General features: G+C 36.0%; 1 protein-coding gene across 1 annotated transcript; it reads right to left on the reverse strand.

Annotated features, from left to right (window-relative positions):
- Positions 1–900: 900 nt before the first annotated feature.
- eefsec (eukaryotic elongation factor, selenocysteine-tRNA-specific) lies at positions 901–11,132 on the reverse strand. The gene is given in 7 exon segments (NM_001037436.2): positions 901–1,246; positions 2,925–3,081; positions 3,954–4,583; positions 5,846–6,010; positions 6,472–6,568; positions 7,639–7,846; positions 10,642–11,132. Coding segments are annotated over 7 exon segments (1,731 nt in total). The 5' UTR covers positions 10,934–11,132; the 3' UTR covers positions 901–1,064.
- Between the last annotated feature and the right edge of the window lie 246 nt (positions 11,133–11,378).

The raw sequence follows: 11,378 nt of genomic DNA on the forward strand, positions 1-11,378 counted from the left end.
TGTATTTAAAAGAAATGCTTTGTACTTAATTAAATTTTTTAAATGTCATTTCTTCAAATTGGTTAACTGCAATCTTCAGTTATAACTGCAGTCAAAGCTATCATAAACTACACTATTTATTGACAACTACATTTAGATTCCTGCAATGATTGTGTTCCATAACCAAAATCTGTAAACAAAGTCACAGATGAAGTCAAAGGTTGCATAGAAACCTACAAAACAAAAACAAACAAAAAAACTTTAGAGTCAGTTGGACCAACATATCTTTCAGCGTCAATCACTTGATGACAGCACATTTGCTAGTCAAAGAAAGAGTGCGTAAGAGAATGAGTGCCGTAAGCAGTTATCTATATATGCACCCTTTAAAAAAAGTCCAGTTATTGGCAATTGAAATGAATAACAAATACAGGCTTTGTCCTTACCTGCAGTGTCAGGTACAAACAGGGAAGTATAACACAGATGCCATTTCATATTTAGTACAGCTGTTTTCGTAGCTTATATTAAAAATAAATTTGCCTAAAGTTTCCACAAGTTGCCACAACGTAACTGTAAATGATATGCAAATCTGAGAAGCAAATCAAGCAACGATAAGACTTATTTATGTCTTTAAAATGTTATTCTAACCTATGTGACTTCAAATGAATATATATTAATTTTTACATTTAGTTTTATGCTTTTTTTTTAGTTTCATGAGTTTTATGCACAAGCAATCCTACAGTACATGTACAAATGTAAGAGTAAAGAGTGTGGAAACTACACATTTCACCCATGATTTGTCAAAATAAATATTTGCCTATGCTCTCAATGCTTTCTATGCCCTCAAGCTATTTCCAAACTCAGAGAAGCAGAAACACTTTCCCCACACTCTTGTAAACAAGATGTAAATCACAAAATACAGACTTGTCCTCAAGTTGTTTTATTAGCAGGGAACCTTAATCTTTCTCTTTTTTCGGATGATTTTAAGTTTCCATATTTGAAGAAGTAACAAAAAATGGTAAATATCATAATTAAACTCCAAGGTTTCCTGCTGCACATCCTAGTTTTAGTAGATTTCAGTCTGAGGGTCAGGACTGTACCATCTTTTTGTGGGGATCATATATATAGCGTTTAAAGTTCAGGTGTATGGTGACTGGCTGAGCATCTGGCTTGGCTTCCTCCAATTTGGGGGATTCATTTTTTGACCCACCCTTTCCCTTCTTCTTAGAGGAAGAGGAGAGAAGCTGCTTGGTTTCTTCTTTCAGTCCCTCTAACAGAAGAGGCAGAAAGAACAGCCATTTATGAACACGCAACATACAAGGTTACTAGACAGAATGCCTCATGTTTTGGTAAAGCAAATCAACAATTGTGGAAAAATATTATAATTTAGATTGACTTGTATATTTTTGTCAGCCTTTTTTATTTACAGAAAACCATGCAAAATACTCATATTCAATGGCCATGAAGAGGTGTATGCTGCTGCATTCACTCAATGGCCACTTTATTAGGTACATCTCAATAGTATCGAGTTGGACCCCCTCTTGCCTTCATAACTGCCTAAATCTTTCATGGCATGCATTCAACAAGGTACTGGAAATCTTCCTTACTGGTTTTGGCCCATATTGACATGATAGCACCATGCAGCTGCTGCAGATTTGTCAGCTGCACATCCATGATGTGAATCTCCCGTTCCACCACATCCCAAAGGTGCTCTATTGGATTATGTTCTGGTGACTGTGGAGGCCATTTGAGTACAGTGAACTCATTGTCATGTTCAAGAAACCAGCCTGAGATGATTTGCGCTTTATGACATGACAGCTGGAAGTAGCTATCAGAAGATGGGTACACTGTGGTCATAAAGGGATGGACATGGTCAGCAACAATACTCAGGTAGGCTGTGGTGTTGACATAATGCTTAATTGGTACTAATGGGCCCAAAGTGTGGCAAAAAAATATCCCCCACACCATTACACCACTACCCCTACCAGCAGCCTAAACTGTTGATACAATGCAGGATGGATCCATGCTTTCATGTTGTTGATGCCAAATTCTGACCCAACCATATAAACATTGCAGCAGAAATTGAGACTCATCAGACCAGGCAAAGTTTTTCCAATCTTATGTTGTCCAATTTTGGTGAGCCTGTGCGAATTGTAGCCTCAGATTCCTATTCTTAGCTGACTGGAGTGGCACCTGGTGTCATCCTCTGCAGCTGTAGCCCAGCCACCTCAAGGTTCGGTGTGTTTGCATACCTCTGTTGTAACGAGTGATTATTTGAGTTACTGCTGCCTTTCTATCACCTGGAACCAGTCTGGCCATTCTCCTCTGAGCTCTGGCATCAACAAGGCATTTGCGCCCACAGAACTGCCGCTCACGGGATATTTTCTTTTTCTGGCTATTCTCTGTAAACCCTAGAGGTGGTTGTGCGTAAAAATCCCAGTAGATCAGCAGTTTCTGAAATACTCAGACCAGCCTGCCTGGCACCAACAACCATGCCACGTTCATAGTCATTTAAATCACCTGGGAAAGCCATTCTGGTGCTCAGTTTGATCTGCAGCAGATCATCTTGACCATGTCTACATGCCTAAAACTCATGCCCCATCGAGTTGCTGCCATGTGATTGGCTGATTAGAAATTTGCGTTGAGCAGTTGGACAGGTGTACCTAATAAAGTGGCCGGTGAGTATGTGCATGAACAGTACCTACACAAGAGAGCCTTGAGGGTCAGGAAAAGGATGTCATTTTTTTTTTTACATACATTTAAGATACAGTGTGCATTTTTGTTGAGTGTAACTTTATATGGGAGTAGCTTTTGTGCATATGCTGTCTTTGAATGAATGAATGAATGAATATAAATATGTAAGTCACCTGACAAGAAATGTTTGAGGAAGGAAAAAAGGGCCCAAGAAAAGTAAGGGAGAATAAAGGAGTGCATTTGTTTTTGCTCACCTGGTATTCGTATTTTGATCTTTCCACTTTGGCCGAATCCACCTTCAATGGACCCTGCTTCCCCCGTTGACAGTGTGACTTTTAAACCCACGAATAGCTGAAGGTTTGTCTCCTTCTTAAACAGGTTTCGACCAATCACAGTATAGTCATCTGTCACCTGATCGAAGATTACAAATACAAAACTAATGAAGTGGAGCTAGCATACATAGTGTATTTATAAATACATAATACAATACAAGTTAACAGATTTGTACGTAAATAGCAAACGGTAAACAATATATGACACCGAACATAGTGGAATAAATTGTACACATACATTCATTTTTCTTCGGCTTAGTCTCTGATTTATCGGAGAAAGCCACAGCGTAATGAACCACTTATGAACCACATATTTCTTTATGCAGGCCATGCCTTTCAGCCCTAACTCAGTACTGGGAAACACCCATACACCCACACATTCACACACACTCATATACTATGGCCAATTTATTTAATCTAATTCACTTATAGTGCATGTTTTTGGACTGGTGGGGAAACCCACATGGACACAGGGAGAACATGCAAACCCAAACAGAAATGTCAACTGGTCCAGCCGGGAGTCAAACCAATGACCTTCTTGCTGTGAGGCGACAGTGCAAACCACTGAGCCACCATGCCACCTTGTGCATTTGTGTATAATTTGCATATTACTGCTCCAAGTCTGAATGAATTAAAGTTATATCGTAAAATATTTTTTATTATTAGGATATTAAAGCTTCATTTTCAGCAGTTGCTTAGTTTTTGTGTGTGTGTGTGTGTGTGTGTGTAAACCAAAATCAAATTCTTTCAGGAATTTTTTAAATTTCAATTAAAAATTAAAAATGGTCAACATTATATATTGTTTACTGTCACTGCTTAGATAATTTAAAGTATTTTATAAACATAAGGATTTTAAAAAATACATTTTACTGACTCATAACTTTGGAACATTATTGTATCTACTGTAAGAACGCATATAGTGTTTATCAATTTATAAACATTAGTAGTCACCCGTTCCACTGCTCCTTCTTTCTGCTTGTCTTTGCTGATTTTGAGCCGAGGCAGTGCTGTCTCCGTGTAGTTTTTGTCCTCAAAGCCTTCCAGAAGCTTTCCGTGAAAAGCGAGCCTGCAAGTGTTACCATGAATATCTGAGTCCAGTCGTGACCCAATCACTAAGCAAAGAGGTGGACATGTGACCGGTCGTTCAAACTCCAGCAAAGCCCACTGCTGTGGTTCCCCTTTCCCACCTTCTGCCTGACTAGTCAAATGTTCATCCAGGTGATGAAACTCCCAGTCAAATGAGAAAGAGTTTGCACTTTGCTCTTGAGATGTGGGCTTAGAGTCTCCGTTTTCATTGGCTGGAAGCACTCGATTGAAAAAGGAGATGCGCGCCATAACAGTTTCATGTCCAACGGTGATGTGAAACTTTGCACGGCTGTTAAGTGCTCCGCGATAGTATTCAATCTTTTGGACGGATATAATAGCGGCATAAAGAGTCTGCAATGAACCTGGTGTGCAAACAACACCTCGTTCTAGCAGTTTTGGGTCAAACTGTGTCACGCACACGCCAACCCGATCTCCCTGCATAGCGCTAGGCACCGGCTTGCGAAACATCTGCACAGATTTGACCTTCCGAGTGACCTGAGGAATCAAAAAAGATCAGAAGAAGCTGTCATAACAGCGGTAAATATTTGTTCACCTATTACGGTGTAACACGTGAAAACAGTCAATAATTGAAGGTTTGTACGATTTTTTCTGGGTAAAGAAATAGCTTTTTTCATCATAGCTGTGCTTTTAGTTTTCTATAAATTGATTGAAGTAATACATCTTGTGATGGCAATGCAGTGCTTAATCCAGTCTTCAATGTCACATAAATCTCTAAAAATCTTGATTCTCAAGAAACATTTTATATCAATAGCCCCTTTCACACATACAGACCTTTCCGGAAAATTGCCGGCAATTTTCCGGAAAGGTTGTATGTGTGAACAGGTCCTTTTTGAAAATACCGGTAAATTCGTTCTGGCTATTTTCCGGAAAGAAAAGTTGTAACATTACCGGCAATTTGCCGGAATGCTGCGCTGTGTGAACGCAGAAGGAAGATTCCCGTAATAAGCGCGTGCATGTCTAGAACGTGCTGACGTGAGACGTCTGCTTTAGCCAATCACAACAGTCAGACGCATTTACGTCCGCGCGGTTTGTGAGGATAAAAGCCTTTGAATATTTTTCCAGACACATTTAGCTGCTAGAAGTTAGTCAGATCACGTTTATATGTTCTTCTTAATGCCAACTGTGTAAATAATCATCGATGAGATGCTTGTGATAAGCCGTTGTTTGTTTACCTTCAAGCTTTGCGTGCGCCTATGAGCGCCTGCACACGCACATATTATGAACATCTCGACATGAGAAAGTGATCCTGCGAAAGTTGTTCACAATATTGATCATCCAGAGTTTGTAATTTAGTCAAATGTTTACAAATACAAGCGCAGCCGTTTAAAGCTCATTTGTGGTGAATGATGTCAGAATTTACCGGTATTTTGGAATGGATGTGTGAATGCTCTTTTCCGGAAAAATTCCGTAACGTCCTCGCCTGTGTGAACAGCGCTTTTTTGTATATACCGGTAAAGTCGTTCCGTAAATTTTCCGGATATTTACCGGTATCACTGTGTGAAAGGGGCTAATGTTGAAAATAGTGTTGTTTAATATCCTCATGAAAAACTATATATCAAAAGAACTGCATATTTCATTTCATATAAATATTTTGTAACATTATAAATGCCCAAACAGCCCCTTCTGTGTGTTTAAATGTCCAAAGTGACCTTGTACGTAAATTTCTTTCTTTTAAAACAAAGCAAAACCTTTGAACCGCAGTATATGCATTCTAAAGTATAGATATTTGTCATTACCTTTAACGCTGGTATCTCCACATTATCATTAACACTGAGTGACCCTTGCAGGATTGTGCCAGTAATGACCGTTCCCTGGCCACGGATGGAGAAGCAGTGATCTACAGCCATCAAAAGAGAGCCTGACGGATCTCTATGAGGAAGGAACGACTGGGCCTTTAGTAACTAAAAACAAAGACAGAGACACCCTTAAAAATGCAGCCTACCAAAATATCAGACGAAAAGCCCTGAAAATCCTCCACTCCAGCTGGAATAAAATCTGTGCATCAGCACAATTCCAAAAACGAGTGTACAACATGCAGCGACAGAAAGAAGGAAATCTTCTGTATTGAGTTAGCATCACAAAAATTTGTCCAAATGTAATTTAATGTGCTATATTTAATTTACATCCTGGCTTTTTCACCATATATATATATTTATATATATATATATATATATATATATATATATATATATATATATATATATATATATATATATATATATATATATATATATATATATATATATATATATACACATCATAACTTAAGCATTTTCAAATGTAAAAAAAAACACATTTTAAAAGTGGTCTTTGACTTTTGTATGTTAAGTCTGTGCCGTTGACAACACGTCCACTAACTCACATCTATGAGTTCAGTAATTCCCTGAGGCTCGTCTGTATCTGGGGCCTCTGGACCACCTGGCTTTGCTGCCACAGCAATAATAGGGCAGTCTTTAAATCTGACAAACAAAAAAGAAGTCAAGTCAAATCAATGTTATAACACAATGCTCGATGTTTCAAAGCAGCTTTACAGGAAATATTGTATATTATTTTAACTTTTTTTTGGGGTGTAGTTTATGTTTCTGGGTCAAGTTGGGCTGCAATTTTAACCCTCATTATTAAGCATTATAAAGCATCTAATTCTATTTTGCACTAACTTCCAAGTTAATATATAAGAAGTTTACCCTTTTAGATGTTACATGTTCTGAAATCAGTTCATTTTGAACTTAAGAATGTATGGAGTACATTACATTAGAAATACATTTAACCTTTTGGAACACACATTTGGAACTATATTTTGTTTTTAAACATTTTTGTTAAACATGTATAAGATTTGCATGTATGCCTAATAACATATCACTGCACACAATATGTACATATTGTACAATATATATAAACAATTTCTGCAATTATTTATGATATATATATATAATAATAATAATAATAATAATAACAATAATAATAATAATATATTAATAATAATAATAAAACAACAGGATAAAAATAAATAAATTAGAATAAAATAATTAAATTGTATAAATCATTTAATAGTAAACAAAGCTTAAATAGCTGTTTTTTATTACATTTCTTTAAAAATAAGTAAAGTTTCATAAATTTGTATTTCTTCAAGCAATTTTGAGTTAATTAGCTTTTATTATTATATTATTATAGCTTTTAAATTTTATTAATTTGCATTCACTCCAGTGTCTAAAATTATTTGCAGATTTTGTAGAATGATATTTGCAGTAATAACATGGTAAATGCATGATTAAATTTGAAACTGTTTTTATTTTATTTATTAGTTTTCACACTTACATAATGAGAAGTGGTTGATCAAATACAATAAGGTTTTAGTGACATACTGTAATGTATGCAACAATCTAATTGTGAAATTTGTAAAGCCTTTGAATGCATCATCAGGGTTAATCGACTTCATTATTATTAAGTACTAATTAATTAATTATTGTATGAACATGGTGAAATGTACAATATGTAGACTTTAAAGTTAACAGAGTTTGACAAAGTCTACCTTGTGTTCTCCAGAGTTTTGTGCATCCTCTTGGTCATTTTGTCAATAGCCACTTGTCTTTTGTCGCTAGGCAACAGGTCTGTTTTGTTGAGGATGACGACCATACGAGAGCAGGTGAGCTGACCAATCAAAAGGCACTCTGCTGTTTGTGTTTGCATTCCTTTCACAACGTCAACCACCAACATCATAAGATCAATGATCTGAGCACCTGAGTAAAAGCACAAGCATCAGATTAAGCATGACACAATAGAGTCACCAAGAAAGCATTACAGCATGAGACAGAAAATAAGAGGAGAGAGGACTATTGACTTTCCTTTCCCTCTTTTTCTCTCCCTCTCTCTGGCACTCATTCTTTCCTGAGAGATCCCCTTTGGGGGGAGAGAGGAAGTCAAGCTGGAGCCCCCTTCCGCCTTAATCAACCACATGTGCCATAAATGCACACATACACACACACACATACACCAATGCTATCAATGCAATTACACTAGACATTCCCACTACAATTGAGTTTGTTTGGTCCCGCAGGTTTCAAAAACCCTCAAGTCATTTTTTCTAATTATCATCCACTTCTTCATACATCCCTCCATGATTATAATACCTATCAGATTGCATATGTAGGAAGGCAACCATGCGAGCTACATTTCTCCAGTATAGTATATCACATGCATTTATTGTTAAAAGGGGACCGGAGTTAATTGATACTGAGAAACTGAGTTAGTCAATAATTATTCTGATCATGATGACAAAAATTGAAATAACTGTAAAAGTGTTCTCATTTTTTGTATAATCTATGCAAATATGTTAAGGTTTCATTGTAACATTACAAATCAGATTTGTCTTGTAATTTGAGAGCTTCTCCTGTATCACATTAGACACATTTTTGATGCTCTTTCTGCTATAAACTGCGGTAATACACTATTTTCAATGCCTTCTATTCACTCATTTGTTTAAAAAGTTAAATGCATTTCGGTATTAATCTACAATGTTAATATATGGTATTTTAAAAATTAATAGTTATTCAACATTTCATTATATTTGTATTATATTATGTTTTACCTCTACCAATTTAAATTATAAAGCTTTGATTAAAAAAATATATATACATAAAATATCTTACAAAGACACATTGTTTAAAAGCAAGTGTCAACTTATATTTTATAGGAATTTTATGTAAGAGTCTGTTATTCTTTTGATAAATAAAATCACAGTGTGGCGACCCCAGATTAAAAAAGGGATTAAGCCAAATAGAAAATGAATGAATGAATGAATGAATGAATGAATGAATGAATGAATTATGGATTAATGAATGAATGAATGAATGAATGAATGAATGAATGAATGAATGAATGAATGAATGAATGAATGAATGAATGAATGAATGAACGAACGAATGAATGAATGAATGATGGATTAATGAATGAATGAATAAATGAATGAATGAATGAATGAATGAATGAATGAATGAATATCAAACTGATTTACAAACATCAGAATTTGGCCTAAACTATATGCCATATAAGTGACAAAATTAACATTAGATTGCACATTTCAGCACAATGCGGGTCTCTTGTTTGCTTCTCTATTCTCAATTTTCTTTAAAAAGTAAAATAAAGAGAACACATTACACTGAAAAATTGATTAAAGCCAATTCATTTCTGAATATGCTATATGTTTATTTTGTATTTACATCTTTTGCAGCTCAAAAATAATGCAAACCTTTAATTTGAAATTAGGATTAAAGATGTATAATTGCTTGAGCATCTCTGGTTAAACAGTTTGATCAATTGTTCCATTTCGAAACAAGTATTTTTTTAATTATGTACTTACATCAATAATAAAGCACTTACATATACCACTTTCCATAAAACAAAATCACATTTATAACTAATTAGTTGGGATACAGTTAACGTCAGCAACAGGCTTAACCCTTTGACTGCAGCTCTATTAAACCGTTGACCATGTTTTTAATGTTTAATGACTGTTAAAGTCATTTAAAGGACTGTTTTAAGTAATGGTTTACACACACAGCATCGTTAGTTTACAAAAAAATCTAACAAATATAATCCTGTTGCACTATTACACTTGATTTTGGTGTTACAGTAAAAAAACAAGATTACATGTTAAACGAGAATCTGAAATATTTTATGGCATACTTAAAAAGGTGATTTAGTATTTAAAAAATATTTTATTTGGAATATTTTTAAAAATAAATTGGTCTTACACTTCATATTTTCAGATATTTTATAGTATATGTATTAATTCCGGTACTTTTACCATAAACCGACATATCAACCATTTGGTAGAGGCTGATATTTTATAGATTATGGGATGCGTTGAAAAAAAAAATGTGTTGAGTGTGTTAACTAGTGACATTAGGAGTAGGAGATTAGGAGAAATGCAAACCAAACATTTTTTTTCTTGGTGGGGTAGTTAAAGGGTTAATGTTTGGTAAGGTGTGTAGGGTGAACAGTGTAACTACAGATTTCACTCATTCATTTTCTTTTCATCTTAGTCCTGCCAATTTATCCAGCATATGTTTTACGCAGCAGATGGCCTTCCAGCAACCCATCATTGGGAAACATTTACAGATTTATAGTGACATTTATTTCAGCTTTAGGTACATGGAGGTTTCTTAGAGTACAAGTTAACACAATAAGTGTATTACATTTAATATTAATATTTCGATTAAATTGTAGTACCTGTTAGTTTGGGAAGAGGGTGGAATTTTTTTCCCCTGACAATGTCTGTTCTGTCTTTACAGTGATTAACATGGCATCTTCAAACGCTGCACACACACCACCTATTGATCAAAAGTGGTACTGCTGCACAGATTATAAAGTGCCCTGACAGGTTACTATTCTGTTGGTTAGTTAATTAAAAACAAGTCAGTACGTAAGTCAGTAACTTCTAGTGCTTTGTGTACGTAGAAGGCGTGAAGTCACACGTCAAAGTGAATTTTATTAGTGTAATTGTTGCTTTACTGAAAAAAATACACCCACTTACCCCCGATGATAGTGCGTATAAGAGAGGCATGTCCTGGACAGTCCACCAATGTGAACTGCAGACTGTCGTATTGTTTTTCCCCGCAGGACTCTCTCAGGTGCTCCGGTAACGGCACCGTGAACGCACTGAAGCCGAGATCCAGCGTTATGCCCCGCTCTTTGGACTGTGGGTTCTTGTCGAAGGCTGCGGTGGATGCGGTGCTGCTCAGCGCCCGGGCGAGAGATGTTTTCCCGCTGTCCACATGGCCGAGGACACCGACGTTAAAGTTCAGTGTTTTGGGAAAATCTGTCATCTCTGGATCAACACCGCGGTTGGGTAACAGAGAGTGAATGCGCAGACTTTGAACTGCTGACAGCGACGCTGCTGGTCAAACCAACCAGCTTGATGTCGTCAGAGAACCAAATTACAGTAATTTGATGAATTTTGATGATATCAACTTATTAACTTTGATATTAGAAATAAAACTGTAAACTAAATTCCTCGGCTCTTACTTCATTCAGCAAAGTTTTCAGAAATTTGACAGTTGCTCTTCCTGCGCTGCCAAAAAACAATCCCTGACCTGGCAGCATCTCACATCACTGGTTCCGCCTCACGGCATTTTGTTTGAGAAAAGAAACATTCCTCATGAACAAAGTTGTTTATAAATTAGTTTAAAAGTAAAAATAATCTACACCTTGGAAATAATATATTATCTACACTTCTGAGAGAAACTATTTATGGGAACCCACAGCGTAGAT

This window comes from Danio rerio, chromosome 6 (genome assembly GCF_052040795.2).
Source record: "Danio rerio strain M-AB ecotype USA chromosome 6, GRCz13ab, whole genome shotgun sequence".
Lineage (NCBI taxonomy): Eukaryota > Metazoa > Chordata > Actinopteri > Cypriniformes > Danionidae > Danio > Danio rerio.